At 44.3% G+C, this 17,696-nt stretch overlaps 1 protein-coding gene across 1 annotated transcript in view; it reads right to left on the bottom strand.

Moving 5' to 3' along the window:
• MAPKAPK3 (MAPK activated protein kinase 3) overlaps nucleotides 1-17,696 on the bottom strand; it is a 93,353-nt gene that overhangs the window by 10,536 nt on the left and 65,121 nt on the right. The window contains 7 exon segments of the mRNA XM_043975652.1: nucleotides 3,646-3,670; nucleotides 3,672-3,727; nucleotides 3,730-3,769; nucleotides 4,898-4,977; nucleotides 5,738-5,747; nucleotides 5,749-5,803; nucleotides 11,031-11,170. Coding sequence (XP_043831587.1) covers nucleotides 3,646-3,670; nucleotides 3,672-3,727; nucleotides 3,730-3,769; nucleotides 4,898-4,977; nucleotides 5,738-5,747; nucleotides 5,749-5,803; nucleotides 11,031-11,170 — 406 coding nt within the window.

The following is a 17,696-nucleotide window of genomic DNA, read 5'->3' as shown; positions in this document are numbered from 1 at the left end:
CCCAGGTCTTCTGCCCCAAAGCTCTTCCTTTTAGTCAAGCAAACATGTCTTTGTAACTCAGGTGGTCCTAGAGGAAATATTCGGGAGGAACCTGAAGAACCTTTAGAGAATTCTTTTGGGGCAGTTGGGTGGTACAGTGGATAGGGCAGTGACCCTGGATTCAGGAGGACCTGATTTCAGGTTTGGCCTCAGACACTTACACTTAGTAGCTGTGTGACCCTGGCAAGTCACTTAACCCTCATTGCCGCCACCAAAAAAAAATTCTTTTGCAAGGAGAAGAAATCTGTACTACACAGCAGCAGCGGGCCCCTCATCTAGATGTTCAGTAAAGTGGGGGTCTGCTTTGAAGAAGGTTTTAGTCCAGGGAGACTTGCTTGGCTTTCTTTTCTAGCTGCATTTCTCCAAGCAAATATATCTATCTCTTCAACAAGCGTCTGGTGTGTGACTGACCACTGATAGCTTACAACACTCCACCCCCCCCCACAACACACACACTCATATAACATACCAGCTTACACAGAGCTTTTCATAGCTGGTATCCAAAGTGAACTTCACTATGATGTTGAGATGGTTGAGATTGTTACAAACCATTTAAATGTTAAGGAAAACAGATTCAGAAAAGGGTAAGAGATTTACTTGGAATCACACAACAAATAAGTATCAGAGTAGAGACTTGGATCCAGCAGCTAGGTGGTGCCATAGGGCATGGTCTGGAGTACCAGGTCTGGAGTAGGAAGACTCAAGTTCCTGAGTTCAAATCTGATCTCAGAAGCTTAAAAGTTGCATGACCCTAGACAAATCATCTAACCCTATTTGGCTCAGTTTCCCTCATCTGAAAAACGGCGGGAGAGAAGGAATTGGCTAACCACTCCAGCATCTTTGACAAGAAAACCCTAAATCAGGTCACAGTCACGCAACTGAAAAACAACAAAACTTCTGACTCCCAACTTTTGCTTTTCCCCCTAAACATGAGAGACTACTGCATTCAACAGGCTGCGTCAAGAGTAGGGAAAGCCAGGATCTGGGAAAGGGGGCACCTTTTCCTAAGAAGCATGAGCACAAATATAAATGCCCTGGGAACATTGAATCATAATCTCCCCAAATACCAGAGATCTGCAAGGAATGAGTGGGTGTTGAGGGGATGGAGGAGCCTGATGCTCAGAAAGTCAGAGTTGAGTCTGAGGCCCCTGAGATTTTGGTCCTTTCCTTCCCCCCACCTCATTGAGGCTGTGGTCAAAGAACCATTAAGGCCTCTTGGCTACAAAGGCCTCAGTTACCCAAATGCAGAAGCCAGGCTGGTTTCCTGCTCAGACTTTTCTCTGCAGGATGACTATGCACTAAGTCACACCAGAGCCCACAAAAGACTGCCCCGGGGTAGGAGGGGGGGTGTGGTTATCAGAGAAGGAAAAGATGAGTCTGCCTCCTTGTAGTGAGAAGAATACTGAAGAAGAAATCAGGAGGCCTGGGTTCAAGTCGTGATTCTGCTGCTAAACAGCTAGGTAGCCTTGAGGCAGTATCGTCCCCCATCTGTCCTCCATACCATCTCTCTTCTCATCACCCAAAGGAGTTTCCTGCCCAGGTCTTATTTTGGGAAGAATTCTGTGTTTTTCCATAATATAAATTTCAGACAAAAACGTAAAAGCAGGAAAAACACAGCCCAGGTTTGGTGTTAACCCCTCTGGCTGATGGGACTCTTACCACATCTCCAATGCGTGACTCAGAGCCAGGATTTTCCTTATTTCTCTTTCAGTGACAGTCCTAGTGACAGACTGTGTCTGTTTTCTGAGGACCAGCCCTGCTAAGTGGGGGAGAAGCTCAACGCCAGAAAGCTGACCATCTTCAGCGACCCACAAACTCAAGAAAGCTCCCAGCGGCTCTTGGGCTGGGGAGGCCCTCTGCTACTCTGAAAGTCATGGTGGCAAAAGAAAGGGGTGGGGGGTGGGGGTGCCGGGGGCAGAGGGTGCTACAGCTTTGGACTGTCTATAAACACCAATTCAACAGCTGGCATGCTAAACATGAGATCTGAAGCTGATCATAGCAATCTTGACACTCTCACTCTCCACATAACCAGGAGATAAAGGCAAGTTGCTGAAAAATTTGAGGATGGCTTCGCCCTGGAGAGGAAGATAAGGAAGCTGGCAGAGTTCGTTTTTCCCCAGGCACAAAAGTAACAAAGTGAGAAATGTCATTTCATGGGACATTCGGGTCATATCTGATACCACAGTCCCCATATAATGTATGAAGAAGTGAATACAATCGCACAAACAGAAGATGATGACAGAAGAGAACAAGTATACGGAGAGGCGATCCAAGGAGGGGCCTTATGATGAAGCTCGCCTATTCCTTCACCTATGCCATGCAGCCTGGGCAGATGGAGAGCTTTTAAAACTGAACCAGGCCAATCGTGGGTCAGATAAAAGAGGCTGTTACATTGGGGAAGCTACACAGACCCCCAAGCTTCTCCCTCAAACCCAAGGCCGTATATTTTTTGACTATTCTTCAGACAATGACCCATGATTTAAAATCATGGTATCCCAGTCTCCAGAGAATTAATTGCAGTTTTCTCCCAAAGGGCCAGAGAGAGGTCACAAGTCAGACAGGGATATGCTGCAGTATATTATCGATAAAGGATTGCCCTCCAGAAGTGGTATAAAGATCTCACCTAAGAAATGTATGAAGGAGAAAAATTTGGAACTCAAAATCTTACAAAAATGAACGTTGAAAAACTGGGGAAACTAACTGGGGAAAATAAAAGAAAATATAATCAAAATAGAAAATATAATCAAAAAAGAAATGTGGGGCAGCTAGGTGGCATAGTGGATAAAGCACCGGCCCTGGACTCAGGAGGATCTGAGTTCAAATCTAGCCTCAGACACTTAACACTTACTAGCTGTGTGACCCTGGGCAAGTCACTTAGCCCCAACTGCCTCACCAAAAAAAAAGAAATGTATGACTGGGGAAAAGACAGGATAGTCATGCAGAAATGGTGTAGGATAGCAGAAAACACAGTCTGTGTGTTCCATTGGTATTGACATGAAGGCCCCTAGCAGAGAGTTCATGGGAAGACATGGTCCAAGGGGTTGCTTAGGATGAAAAGGTGTGGATTGGTTTTAGACCCCCCATGATGGAGGGAGAACACCAATTCATTGAAGTGTTTCAATCATAGGAACATAAGGATGGGGGAGATTTCTAAAACTCTTCTTGGGCATTTAACTACTTGACTACCCCCATGGTGGGCCATATCTGCCCTAGATGTGGCTACTTTGGCATGTGCTTAAGATCAGGACAGCAATGGGGGGCAGGTAGAGAGATAAGTTGAGCAGCTGGTATTTTCACTCCCCAGAGAGGTTCAGGATCAGAGCCCGGTCCCCTATGCCTTAGTTTTGGGGAAGAGGTGATACATTCCTAAACACAGAAAAGGGTAACACATTAGAGTCAGAAGGCTGCTTATTAATTCTATGACCACAGGCAACTCAGGTGAATTGTCTGTATCTCACTTGAGTCTTCCCATCTATAAACCGAGAAGGCTGGATTACATGGGCTCCGAGTTCCCTTCCAACTGTAAAACCTATGCTCTTGTGATAATTATATGGATATTCTCTTTGGCAGGAAGGGTTGGTAGGGGGCTTGTTGCTTGGGACTCACCCACATAATAGGGTGTGTAGCAGGGGCGTCTGGAGGGCATTCTGAGTGGTCTCCTTGGCAAAACCAAAGTCCGTGAGCTTGGCACTGAGTCTTTCCCTTTGGAAGTATAGAGCAGGTTTTCTGGCTGTGACAGAGAAGAAAAAAACAATGATTTAACAGAAGAGGCCATTTCGGGGAAGCAAAGGGGACCCCAAAGCCTCAGCATATCCCCTCCCATCATGTAGGAGGGATGGAAGGAAATAGATAGAAATTCACTCAGACCCCTAAGTAGGAGCTGGAGTCCCTTCTGAACATCATCCATCAATATCCACTTCTCCTCCATTTCCCTAAAACCACCAATAAGAATGGCTAGCCTTCGGCAAAGTCTGCTGTCTTCCCAACCAGTCCCAGACCACTCTGTACCCACTATTTGTCTAACAAGTACATAAAGGTTAATTCCCAGTGTGTGGTGGCATCTGCTACTAAGAAGAGAAGGGGAGGATTCAGGCAGCAGTTTAGGAAAAGGAGCTATTTACCCAAGGGAGGGTGTGGGGGGAGGCAGACAAGGCTTCCTGGAAGAGATAAGACTTAAACTGAGCATTGTAGGTAAATGGGATTTAGGACAGTAGAGGGAAGGGCACTCCAAGCAGGTAGAACAGTGAAGGCAAAGACACAGAGGTAGGAAGCAAACAGTATGGATGGGGAGCAGTAAGTAGGTCAGTCTGGTTGGAATAGAAGGTACCTTGAGCTACAGTAGAAGATAAGCTGGTTACTATTATGTGGACTACAAGTGGGATATTGCTCTGGAACTCTGCTAGACCTTGTAGTCAGAGATATCTGTGAATGCCAAGAGGGTTTTATAATCGATTTGGAGCACCCCTAGAATGTAGCATAGTTCTTTGCACATAGTAGGTACTTAACAAATGACTGCTGAATTAAAATCGAACAGGAGTCACCTGATAGAGGACTGTTAGTCAAAAGAGTTTGGGATTTTATGCTGTGAATGACAAGGAGCCACAAAAGCTCCTGAACTACTTCCCAGGTCACTCTCAAGGTGACAAACATCTACCATCGTTTGCTTCTATTGCTGCCAGTAGATAATGCCCCTAAACTTCTCTGGTAGCTGTTTAAATCTTAAGATCATGCTCACACCAACCTTAGACCTTGAGAGGGTTGAGGACTGTTCCAGGACCCCTCTGGCAGGTTGGCACATTGTGCCAACCATCAGGGTTCTCTGAGCCCGACACCATCTCTGGAGGTAGGGCGCTCTCACCTTGACGTCCCTGTGAGCAATGTTCATGGCATGCAGATACTGGATGGCTGTACCAATGTCCCTCATGATCTCCGAGGCCTCTGGAGGTATAAGTGTATTGGTTTAATTCTATTTATGAAAGGTCATGGTTAAGGTAAGTTCCCTTCCTCCCCCAATCTTCCAAATTCCCACTCATGTGGTATTACGGTAGGGAAACCCACCTACTCAGGGCAAGAGAGAGACTGGCCAAGTTAGCCAAATTAAACTTAGCTCCAGTTGCTGTATATAGGTCTGTGAGCACAAAGGCCAGATAAGTCCCTTAACAGATATGGCTTAGATGTCTGCCAGAACATATGTGAAGATTCCATAACAATAGACATTTGCTAGAAAATAGAAATAAGATATCCACTCTGGGTAGGTCCTTAGATTGGCCCTTGGTGGGTTATCAATCCCATAGCCCCTTTGATCCAGGATCTCCATTCTGATGGGGACCCCAAATGGAAATTTGGGGGGAGGACAAGGATGCTTTCATAAGAAAGGAATGAGCAATAAATAGCCAATCTTTTTCCATATTAGTAGCCCGTCCTCCAGGATATATCTGAGCTTCTTGCAAGCCTGCACCTTTCCAGACCAAAGGGGGTCTAAAAGACAGCATGGGCTGAAATAATAGGATGAGAGAGTTTAGACCTGGAAGGGATATTGGATAAATGTTGTTTTGACTTCTTCCAGCCTGGGCTTTTGAGAAAAGAAACAATGGGGGAAAGATGGTTCACTCTAGCCTGAAAGACAGAACTTTGAAGGGCAGTCAGGAACCAGCACTCTCCCCAGGCTCTGCTGGATGATCTGTCAGATGTCTCATACCTCTCTCAGTGGAAAGCCTGGTCGCCCCGCTCCTGGATCCTGCTAAAAAGCTCGCCACCTTCCATACTGCAAGAGAGGGAGGATTCATCATTGAATTATTGAAGGTCAAGTAAGCTGAGGGGTAGGAGTACATTTCACCCTTTGTTTCGTTCTCTCTCTCTCTATCTCTCTATCTCTCTCCTCCCTCCCTCCCTCCCTTCCTTCCTCCATGCCTCCCCTCTTCCTCCCTCTCCCTGCCCTCTCTCTCCCCCCTTCCACCCTCCTCAACTCTCCTCAGCAAAAGAAATGCCCCAGGGAACACTGGCCTCCGGAGTCAATGCCCCACTGCCATTGGAGAGAAGCTGAGGACCTCAGGTTCAGGGACAGAAGACTGAGTGCATCTTGCATTTCTCTCTGACAATCAGTCCATTTTCTCTTCCACTAAAAAGCATCAGTCGGGGGCAGCTAGGTGGCACAGTGGATAAAGCACTGGCCTTGGATTCAGGAGGACCTGAGTTCAAATCTGGCATCAGACATTTGACACTAGCTGGGTGACCCTGGGCAAGTCACTTAATCCTCATTGCCCACCAAAAAAAAAAAAAAAGCATCAGTCCTCAAATACATGGGGTGCACATTTCCTTAGATTAAAATAATCCTGCATCACAAATTGCCTGTCTGACATCTCAAACCAGGATTATGGAGACATCTCAAACTCAATGTGTTTTAAAACTGCAGGAACTGAATGTCCGTCCCTATGACCATAGAGGGTGCCATCATCCTTTCAGGCAGGTGGGTTGACAGTCTCAAAGTATATCTTTGACTCATCACTTTCCCTCATCCCACATATCGAATCATTTGCCAAATTGGTCATTCCTACCGCCACGGTATTTCTTGCATATGTTTCCTTATCTCCACTTACATAGCCACCATTCTAATCCATACTCTTATCCTTGTCTTCCCTGTAAATCTTTCTCTATCTAATCCATTCCCCACACAAAACCCCCAAAGTGATTTTCCCAAAGCTCAGTTCTGACCTCACCACTATTCTATTCAATAAAACTCAGTGGCTCCCCTATCTACTCCAGGTGAGACCTAAACAAAGTCATTTGCATAAACTGAGTCCTTCCTATCTATCCAGTATCCTTACATATTGCCACCCTCTACAATTTCAGCCAGATTGGTGTACTTGGTGCTCCTTACACACAAGGTTCCATCTCCTATAAGTCTGTCCTCCATGATTAGAATGCTCTCCCTCTTCAGTTCAGCTTCTTAGAACCACTTAGTTTCTCTTTCAAGAGTTTAGGTCAAAGTCATCTTCAGCAGAAGACCTTTCCTGATCCCCCCAGAGATGGGTACCTTCCCCTCTCAGGTTACCTTATAGTTACTCTGTATGTATCTTGTACATTCCCATATATGAACATCATTAGATTAGAAAGAAAAGGGAGATAAAGGAGAGATGGGAAAAGAGGGAGAGAAGATAAGACAGGCAATAAGCAGGAAACAAGAAGAGGAAGGCATGGGGAAATCAGAAAAGGAATAAGGAAGGATTATGACAGTGAGGCTGGACTGGTGGGGTGGTGGGGGATTGGGGGGAGTGGCTTAGACTGGGGCAGTTGAAAGCCAAGCATGAAGTGAAGAAGCAGGACCAGCAAGTCATGCACCTACCCAGCTAGAACATAGACTCGGGGACAAAATGTCAGATCCAACTAGTTCAACCCATAACTGAACCAAAGCCTCCTCCGAAACATACTCAACAGCCTCTGCCTGAAGACTTCCAGAGAAGAGAGACTCACCAGCCCTGGATGTGCCTCATTTCAGTCTTGAATAGGGCTAGTTCTTGGAAAGTTGTTTCCTTACATCTTCCCTACATCTTCCCTACATCATCTTCCCTACATCTTCCCTACATCATCTTCCCTACATCTTTTCTGCTTTTTTTCCACCTCAACTTCCTGCCCTCTAACAAAATAGAACAGATCTAATTAATCCCTCCTCATCACAAAGCCCTCCCAACAGCTGAAGACAACTCTGAAGTCTCCACTGAGAGAAGTCTCCTTTTCTCCTGAGCAAACACTGTCAATTCTTCAACCGATCTTCATATGCCATTATCTGGAGGCCTCTGTTATCCCTGGTTACCTTTGCTTATCATGGCTTGAGGGATGTCCTTCCTAAAACTGGGGTGCCCTGAATAGAATCTAATATTCCAGAAATTGGCAGAGTTACAGCAGGACTGAATACTATGCCTCTCTCCTTTTAAAATTTTTTTTAATCTTTTTTACCTTTTAAAACCGAATACTTTATTGTTGTGGTCCTGTGTACAAAACAGAAATTGATGAAAATTTAGAAAGGAAGATGTGAATGTCTGACAAAAGCAGAAATGCAGAGATTGTCTTGGAGCATTATAATAGCCTAAATTCTTATAGAGACTTGGAAATCCTCTGTCCTTTTGAATACTGACTGCTGACATTGCATCTCAGCAATGCACCGATCCACAGAGGAAAACCAGCTCAGGAGATCTCCTGAAGTACTTAAGTAACATTTTACTACAGTAATGAAGAGACTACCAGAGAGTCTAAACGGATTTGTATTTCAAGATCTCCAGTTAGCAGGAAATTATGTAGTAGAGTTTACAGGCAGAGATATTGCAAATCTGTTGCAGTTTGATGACAACCTTCATTTGGCTGAGCCCGGCTTCTAGACACCCTTCTTCATGGCAATGCCACTGCAGGCTGCTACATGGCATGAGAACTATGGCCAGGGCAGTGGTGGGGGTGGGGGCTGGTTGGGTTGGCAGTCAGTAGGGTGGGTGCTTGCTTGCTCATTTCTGGACCACTGTTTCTCTTCATGTAGTCTCACATCACAGTATTTCTTTTGATCTGCATATCATGCTGTTGAATCATAATGGAGATCTTTCCAGGAAAATCGGTATCTATTCCAAAGCCTCTCCTATTTTGATTTTCAAACCCAAGTTCAATAATTTACATTCATCCCTATTAAATTAAATCTTCTTTGACTGAGCCCAATGTTTTTGGATGCTATGTCACAGGTTGAGTGTCTGGTCCAGTTCTGCATCATATGCGGATCTGATAAGCAGGTGAGTTCCGTCTTATCCAAGTCACTAAGAAAAAGGCTGAAGAGCATAGGTTCAAAGAAAGATCTCTGTGACACTTCACCAGAGACTTTCTTCCAGTATGACTTTGAAATGCCAATGACTACTTTTTGAGTCTAGCCATTCCACCAGTTTCAAATCCAACTATTTCAGAAATCTCCATTTTTTTGCCCTGACAAGAACAGCATGCCAAGTCTTATGAAAGGGTCTACTAATATCTAGGCAAGTTACAGCTATGGCATTCCTCCAGGCTCCCAGCCTAGTGATTCTTTCTGGAAAAGGAAAAGAGATTATGCTGGCATGATCTGTTCTTGGTAAGGGTTCATTGGCTCTTTGTGATGATCTCTTCCTTTTCTGTATGTTCCTTAACCATCTCTTTAATAATATACTATAGAATTCCATGAGGAATTGAAGTCAAATGCCACAAGCCTAAAAGTTTTCTGACTCATTCTCTTTCCTTTTTCTGGAAATCAGGGCATTTGCTCCTTCCAGTCCTACAGTATCTCTCCCATTTTACATCACCTTTCAAAGATAACTAAGAGTGGTTCATCGATTGCATCTGCCGGGTCGGAGGGTGCTGTTCATCTGGGCCCAGTGATGGAAGACTCCTTATGACCAGCTAAGTGCTTCCACATCTTCTTCATCTCATCTCCCTACTTCACTCTCTCTAGTAATTTTCTTTTTCTTTCTAATTCTTTGCCAGATGTCTGATCTTGAGCACCTTGACACTATTATTACAAGGTCATCCCATGTTTCTGTTACCTGCCCTTGTTTTCATTTGTTCTATGCATATTCTCACAATTCAACTTGCTTGATGCCTCCAAATTGGTCTTTTCAGACAACTCTTCAGTCTACCCTTTTCTTTTCCTTGTTGGCATTGTGTTGCTTTGTTATCTTTAGAATTTTTTTTCTTGAGGGCTTCCCATCTTTCCTGGGCTGACTTCCCCTATAGAATTTTAGGCTGTAGGTTCCTATTTAGTCTCTCTCTGAACCCTTGGAAATCTGCTCTCCTTAAAAATTCAAAAGCTATAAATGTAAAGTCTTATATGTGGGGTCCAAAACAAAATCAACTTTACAAACTACAATATAGTGTAGGTGTAGTTAAGGAAGCACTTTGGAAAAGATCTGTGTTTTTTGTTTTGTTTTAGAGAACCAGAGGTCCAGTAGTGTGAAACAGAAGCCAACAAAAGTAATGAAATCTTGGGCTGCTTGAAGACAGGTACAGCTTCCAGGTGATTGTCCACTGTGTTCTACACTCTCGTTGGACCACATTTGGAGTTCAGTTCTGGATACCTAAGTTTAGGAAGGACATTGATAAGGAGCTTCCAGAGAAGGGCAACCAGGACGGTGAAATGCCCTCAGTTCATGTCACATAAGGATTGGATGAAGAAATTGGTGATGTCTGATCTGGAGAAGACACTGGTGAGGGGGTGGTATTAAGGGTTGTCATGTGGAAGAGAGATCAGACTTATTCTCTTTGGCCCCAGAGAGCAGAACCACAAGAAATGAGAGGGAGTTGCAAAAAGGCATATTTAGACTTGATGCCAGGAACCCCTTTCTAACAATCAGAGGTGTCTGAAAGTAGATTGGGCTGTCTTGGCAGGGAGGGGGATGGATTTCTCCTCCTCTGAGGTCTGCAGCAGAATCTGGATGAGATGAGCATTCATCAGCTACATCAGTCTGGATCTCTTTTGGATATGAATTCGACTAAATGCCACCACCACCCTCACCCTCAGCCCCATACTTCCAGCTGTAGAATTCTACTTAATTCAATTCCATAAGCATTTCTCTCAAATGCCTACTATATGCCAGGAACCCTGGATGCAAAAAGAAAACAGTCCTGCCCTCAAGGAACCTACATTCTAATGAGGAAAAACAAGGTGTACACAGTCAAGTGTAGACAAAAGAGAGTAAATGCAAAGTGATGTGGGAGGAGGGAGGTGTTTGGAGAACAACTAAGGATTGGGGAGATTAAGAGAAGCCTCTCTATTTCAAGGGCCCTTCCAGCTCTACCATTTCAATATCTGATATTCCTGAATTCCTGAGGCTAGAGAGTTAGGCATAAAGATAGAGCTGGTTACCAGGACACTTAGCCATCCTTCCTTCCTAGCTGTTTGCTTACTGCCCGCCTGCTCTCCCCCCCACCCAGGGGAACCTGGCTGGGCAGGAGTTGGGATGAGCTTCAGGGCCAGACCACTGGGACCTCACCATTCCATGACGATAAGGAGGCACCTCTTGTTGTGGTGCATGTTCTCATACACGTCCACGATGCGCACGATGTGGGGTCCGCCAGAGGCCTGCCAGTGATGCTCTACTTCCTGCCGTGCTTTGGGACTGTCATACAGAAGCTGGAAATGAGAAGAGGAGGGCAGGAAGGGTCAGATCAAGGTCTTCACTGTACGCACCTCCTCCTTCCCTTCCCTAGTGTCTCTGCCAGCCAGGATTCCCAAGGTGACCACCACTTGTTCAGGAGTTCTGTTTGAGTCTGAGACTCCCCGGACAACAACAGATCTCCCCTTGCACTCATGTGGCATCTCTCTGAGACAATGTAGTGTTACACATTATATATTTATATATATATGTATGTATATATGTATATATGTATGTATATATATATGTATATGTATGTATGTATGTATGTATGTATCTCTAAAGACACTAACACCATTGAAATTAATTCTTTCATTCCTTTCCAGGCTTCACTCCTGATTTTCCCCTACTTTCTCTACATTGTCCCCAGAAACCTCTTCACCCAAAGCTCGTTTTACCCCCCTGGGAATTCACACACTGGAAGTACCCTTCTGAACCCCCCCCCCCGGCCCCGCCGCAAGGCCTCTTCCCTCTTATTGGGCTGGTTTATCTGAGAACCCTCCACCTTGAAGAAGGACACCCAGGCAAGCCACAACTGCATTCCTCTCCAATTCTGCTTGTTTTTGAAATCTCAGTGCTTGGCACAATACCTGGGGCCATGGTGTCTGGCACTTAATAAATGCTAGGTGTGACTTGATTTGGTCTGGAATGTTCTTCTACAAATAAGGAGGAATCCCACTGAATAATCACAACTCCCTGCATTTATAGGAACTGAATTGGGACTGGAAGACCTAGATGTGAATCCTTTTCTCTGACACATACTTGGCAGTGAGATCTCGATGAAGGCCCCTTCATCTATACTGGCCTCAATTTCTACATGTGTGAAATGATGTGAACATACTCCATATATACATACATACATTCATGTGAGTGCCGATCATTGTTATCGTTCTGTAGCCAAAGCCAGCAAACACAAGTGTTGTTATTTTTTTGCTGATGCCTTGATAGCATTTTCTGTGCCTGAGTGGGTGGGAACAGGTTAGGGCGAGGTCAGGGTATGACTCACCATCTAACAGGCATTATTGTACAACAAGCTGTGGTAGAAAGAGCCCATGGTCTTGCAATTGAATGAGCTGGGCTTCAGTCCTAGCTTCAGAACTTCCTAGCTGAGTGACCTTGGGCAATTCACTTCATATTTGTGGGACTCAGTGTCTCCATCTGCAAAATGTAAATAATGCTACATGCATGGCCTGCCTCACTGGGTTGTTATGTTGTTGTTCTGTCATTTCTTCACTACCCCATTTGGGGTTTTCTTGGCCCAAGATACTGGAGTGGTTTGCCAATTTCCTTCTCCAGTTCATTTTACAGATGAGGAAACTAGAGGCAGACAGGGTTTAAGTGACTTGCCCATGATCACATGGCTAAGGAAGTACCTGAGGGCCAGATTTGAACTCAGGAAGATGAGTTTTCCTGACTCCAGACACAACGCTCTATCTATTCACTGTGTCACTAGTTGCCCTGGGTTGTTGTGAGAAAGACACTTTTATAAATGTTATGGTGGTCCTATATTGTTTGAAATATGTAGTGCACTTGTATACCTGTATATGTATGTATGTACATATGTGTATATATGTATATATAATATTATTATAACACCTCACATTTTTCTATTACTTTGGGGCCTCACAGCAGTCTGTGAGGTAATTAGCATGGGTATTATTATCCCCATTTTATAAAGAAGCTAGAACAGAGAGAGGTTAAGTGATTTGCCAAAGGTATACAGAGTCTAAGTACGAGGACCAGGAATAGCTCTGTTGGATGCTTTTAACTTTCTGAAGTGGCTTTAAATCCACACCTTACTTTATTCTGTAATGTAAGGAGGGCAGGCACTGTTATTACCCCCATTTTACAGACAGAGAAACCGAGGCTGCAGAAGATGAAGCCACTAAGCCACAAGTCATACAGAGAGTTATCCAGGCCACCTGACATCAGGCCAGGGTTCTTTCTACCACACTGCGCTGCTGCCGACTGCATGTTTTGATCTGGTTCACCTTGTGATCCAAGGGAGTGTATTTGTGAGGTTTGGGGACCACAAAGCAGAGCTAAGTGGATCATACTGAGATCACATCCAAAAGTCTGGCCTCCTACTGCAAACCAAATGAGCCGAGCAGACCAGAGACACCCGGCCATCGACTCCCTCCTAGGCCCCCCAGATGTTACTCTGTATGATCATCTTGAGAGGCTAAACCTAATAAGATGAATTTAATGGGGATAAAAAAGTCCTCACTTGGGTTTTTAAAAAAATCAGCCAAACAACTGCAAAATGGGGAGAGATGGTTAGTTAGGAATTCATGTGAAAAAAAAAAATCTGGGGGGTTTGTTGGATGGCAAGCCCAGTCTGCAACAACAGTGGTTTGTGGAAGCCAAAAATGCTATTTTGGCCTCAGGTTTTTCAACCTGACACAGAGGTGCTGCTCATAGGTTCCCAGGGAATATCTGGGGGGTGGGGGGAAGGGAAACTGACAGATCACCTAGTCTAACCCTCTCATTTTCATACCATCTGAAGGGGGGTGATTTGGCCAAAGTCACATGGAGTTGGTAGAGGGAGCTGGCAAGGATCAGGAAGGTTCTTTTCATGATCCTATTTGGCTAATCGCTTGTGATCTCAAGCTAGGATGACCTCATTGTCAAGTCCATGTTCAAATCTAATTCATGACCTCAGAGAGAATGAAGATGTTGAGAGAACTCTGGATTTATAGAGGCAGAGATTCTAGGAAGAAGTAGAAATAATTAGTATCAACAGAGGTTCCTGCTATTTCCAAGCACTAACCTATTATCTGGGCTCAGCATCTCTACCAAGGGCAAAGGCTTTTTTTAAAAAAATATTACATTAACTGGTTATCTTCTGAACCTCTGAGAGAATTATGCTCACTGAACATCATGACATGACTACTGTACTGTGACAGACAAGAGACACTTGGGCATCTTGGACTCTTCTTTGCCACAAACACTCACCAGTGAGCAGGCAGCCATGGGACCCTGGGTTGATGAAGTCATTTAACAAAGAAGGGATGTTTATCTTTGCCCTACTGGTCCTTCCCTTCTCTGGTGACTCATATCTCCCAGTATGTGAAAGGGTGCTGCCTTGCCTCAAGAGCCTCCTGCGGTTGGCTACTGATACTGATTGTCAGAGAGCGGGCCTGGGAAAGACTTTGTTCCTCCATTCTGGACCAGTTGGGGGAGGGATAATCTCCATACTATGGTACTAGGGAAAGAAGAAAAACTTGTATTTGTATAGGCTTTATAGTTTGCAAAGAGTTTTCGATCACAGTGCCTCCATGAGTTTGACCGAGAAGATACTATCTCCCCTACATATGAGGAAACTGAGGCACAAAGAGGAGAGATGACTCATCCAACATTACATTCCTAGGAGTGGCAGAGCTAGGACTAGATCTTAGCTCTCCTGACTTGGTCTAGTGGCATTCTTTAGATGATTCCACGAGACATTATAATCCAGGTGTCCTTCCCTCTACCTGCCTCCAAACAGGCCAGGTGAATCCCCACCTTTGTGCCCTTGATTAGACTGCTCCCCCTCTATGGATGTTCCTTCCTGTCCATTGTATTCATTCCTCATGGCCTGAAAAATGAAGCCACAAAGTTTTCCCCTAACTTACAGTCTCTCCCTTCTCCGAATTCCTCCAGCATTTCTAGTCTCCACCATAAAGTTTAGCACTTATATCACAGATGTTAGACCTGGGAAGAATCATTGTACATAAAATATGAGGACTAAACTAGACCTGGATTGAATTCCTTCATTTTACAAATGGGGAAGCAGAAACCTAGAGAGAAGAAGGGAATTGTCCAAGGTCATATTTTGTGACTAAGTCAAAACTAGGACCCAAGTCACCTGAGTTTTAGGGTTTCAATGCTGTATGCCCAATGCCACGTTTCCTTATTCTCTGTTTCATATGTCGTCACCATGCATTTATTAATTGTTTGTTATGGGTCACGCACGGTGCTAAGCAGTGGGAATGCAAATACAGGCAGAGAAAGAAGGATGTTCCCTGTCCTCAGGGAAGTTACATTTTAACGAGAGTCCTTTCTCTCTAACTAGATTGTAAAGGTGTTCCTTGGGAGCAAGGGACAGGCAGCCTGGCATAAGGAAAGATCACCAGATTCTCAGGCATGAGACCTGAGATGGAGACCTGGCTGCAATATTTCCGAGCCATGTGGCTGTTGGTAAGTCACTTCAAATCTCTGAATCTCAGTTTTCTTATCTGTAAAACAGGAATGAAAATATTTACATGACTTAACTAACAAAGTTATTGTGTGGAAGGTGCCTTGTAAATCTTGAAATGCCATAGACATACAAACTGTTATCAGTAGACACCTTTGTATCCCCCATACCATCTTGCATGGGCCTTCAATACCTTAGTTTCTTTTTTTTTTTAGGGGTTAAGTGACTTGCCCAGGGTCACACAGCTAGTAAGTGTCAAGTGTCTGAAGCCGGATTTGAACTCAGGTCCTCCTGACTCCAGGGCTGGTGCTCTATCCACTGCGCCACCCTAGCTGCCCCAATACCTTAGTTTCTTAACAAACGTTGCTTTACTGACTGATTCCAAGCAGGAAGTTAACATGAGGCCAAGTTCCCCATAGTTTCTTCCCTAGAACAGTCCGCCACAAGTCCATGCAGTGACTTGATCTGCACACCAGCTGTGCTTACACACCATGACTAACAACCACTGGGAAATCATGACAGTGGCCTGTGCCTCTGATTTCATTACCCAAGTCCTTGTGCTTACACCACTGGTGTTCTGTGCCATATATTTCTATTCGGGGGGGGGGGGGTGGGCAGCCAGGTGGCACAGTGGAGAAAGCACTGGCCCTGGATTCAGGAGGACCTGAGTTCAAATCCAGCCTCAGACACTTGATACTTCTTAGCTGTGTGACCCTGTGCAAGTCACTTAACCCTGTTTAGCCCAGTTAGCTCATCTATAAAATGAGCTGGAGAAGGAAATGGCAAACCATTTTAGTATCTTTGCCCAAGAAAATCCCAAATGAGGTCACAAAGAATCAGACATGATTGAAACAACTGAACAACAACATATACTCCATTCCAAAGGGAGACAGGAAAACCTTTTCCATTTCTCCTCTGGATGGTGAAAACATTGCCCCCTGCCAGCCCCTATGCTCCTGCCATTGAAGCCGAGCTGCGAGAAGGCAGGCGGCATTACCATACCCAAAGTGGCAGGTCTTATTACAATTTTACTACCTTTGGTTAATGACCACAGAAATACTTAAGAAAAAAGAAAGAGAAGACATAATGTGATTTGGAAAATAAGTTATAAAGAACAAAATAAAATGTGACAATCAGTAACATCTCAGAGTTAATTCCAGACAAGGAGATGTCACCACACCATTTTAACTGCATAAATAATTTCCTCTCTAACTGGGAAAATGGTCCATGCAAAAGAGAGGTTCTAAAAGTTATGTAAATCTTCATGTTAGAAGGTAGGAAATCACTTCCATACCTTCACCTTGTCTAGTGTTCTAGAGCAAATATTTCATGGTGATGAGGACCCTTGCCTTCATCAGTGTGAAGGATCCTTCATCAACACTATGCCTAAGGAGACTTCCTGAATTGCTATGGTCAAATAAATATGTCACCATGTGGGACCTGCCTGAAGTTTTCATTCCACCAGCAGACCCTTAAAGAACCCAGGCTCACCTCCATGCCATGATGAGGCACCTAAGGAGGACTTTAATGGAGAGACCTTGGCTAGATAAATGCATATTAAAATTACCTATGAAATTTCTGGTGTGATTCCAGATATAGAGAGAAGTATAAAAGGTAACATGAAAGTCCTCAGGCTCAAAGGTTTCATAGACTTAGGTTAGCTAGACTGGAGGAGGACAGTGATACCTGACATATTTGTCTATTCTTTCTTTGGGGGGAGGGGCGGGGCAATGAATGTTAAGTGACTTGTCCAGGGTCACACAGCTATTGTCAAGTGTCTGAGGTCAGATTTGAACTCAGGTCCTCCTGAATCCAGGGCTGGTGCTTTATCCACTGTGCCACCTAGCTGCCCCTGTCTACTCTTCTTTATGCATGTACCTCTCCCAATAGAATGTTAGCTCCTTTGAGGACAAGAGTTGTTTCATTTTCATTTTTGTGTGCCCAGTGCCTAGCACTTAATAAATGTCTACTGATTCATGGTGGTGGGCATGATTTTGAAATGGCTTACCATAATTACTCACTAATCTGAGTTTAAGGAATGTAAGAATGACTAGCTCGAGAGAGAACAAAAGGATCATTTTAAATGATCATATAGTACCTAGAAAACGCAGTATCCTAGATAGGTGCCTTGCAGACATAGCATTTTAACTAAGAATCCCATCATTAGCCTTTTAATCAATGAATATTTGGAGAAACGACATGGGTTTGCCCTGTGGGAGAGTTAAAGCTGTCAACAGTATTTTCAGAGAAAGTCCATCATTCTGTAACTGGACTGAGCACACATTCTTAGGGTGGTTCTTAGGTTAAGCCTTCAATTTATTTAAAGA

This window comes from Dromiciops gliroides, chromosome 1, assembly GCF_019393635.1.
Source record: "Dromiciops gliroides isolate mDroGli1 chromosome 1, mDroGli1.pri, whole genome shotgun sequence".
NCBI classification, from domain to species: Eukaryota; Metazoa; Chordata; class Mammalia; order Microbiotheria; family Microbiotheriidae; genus Dromiciops; species Dromiciops gliroides.
This window is presented reverse-complemented; position numbering and strand designations above follow the sequence as displayed.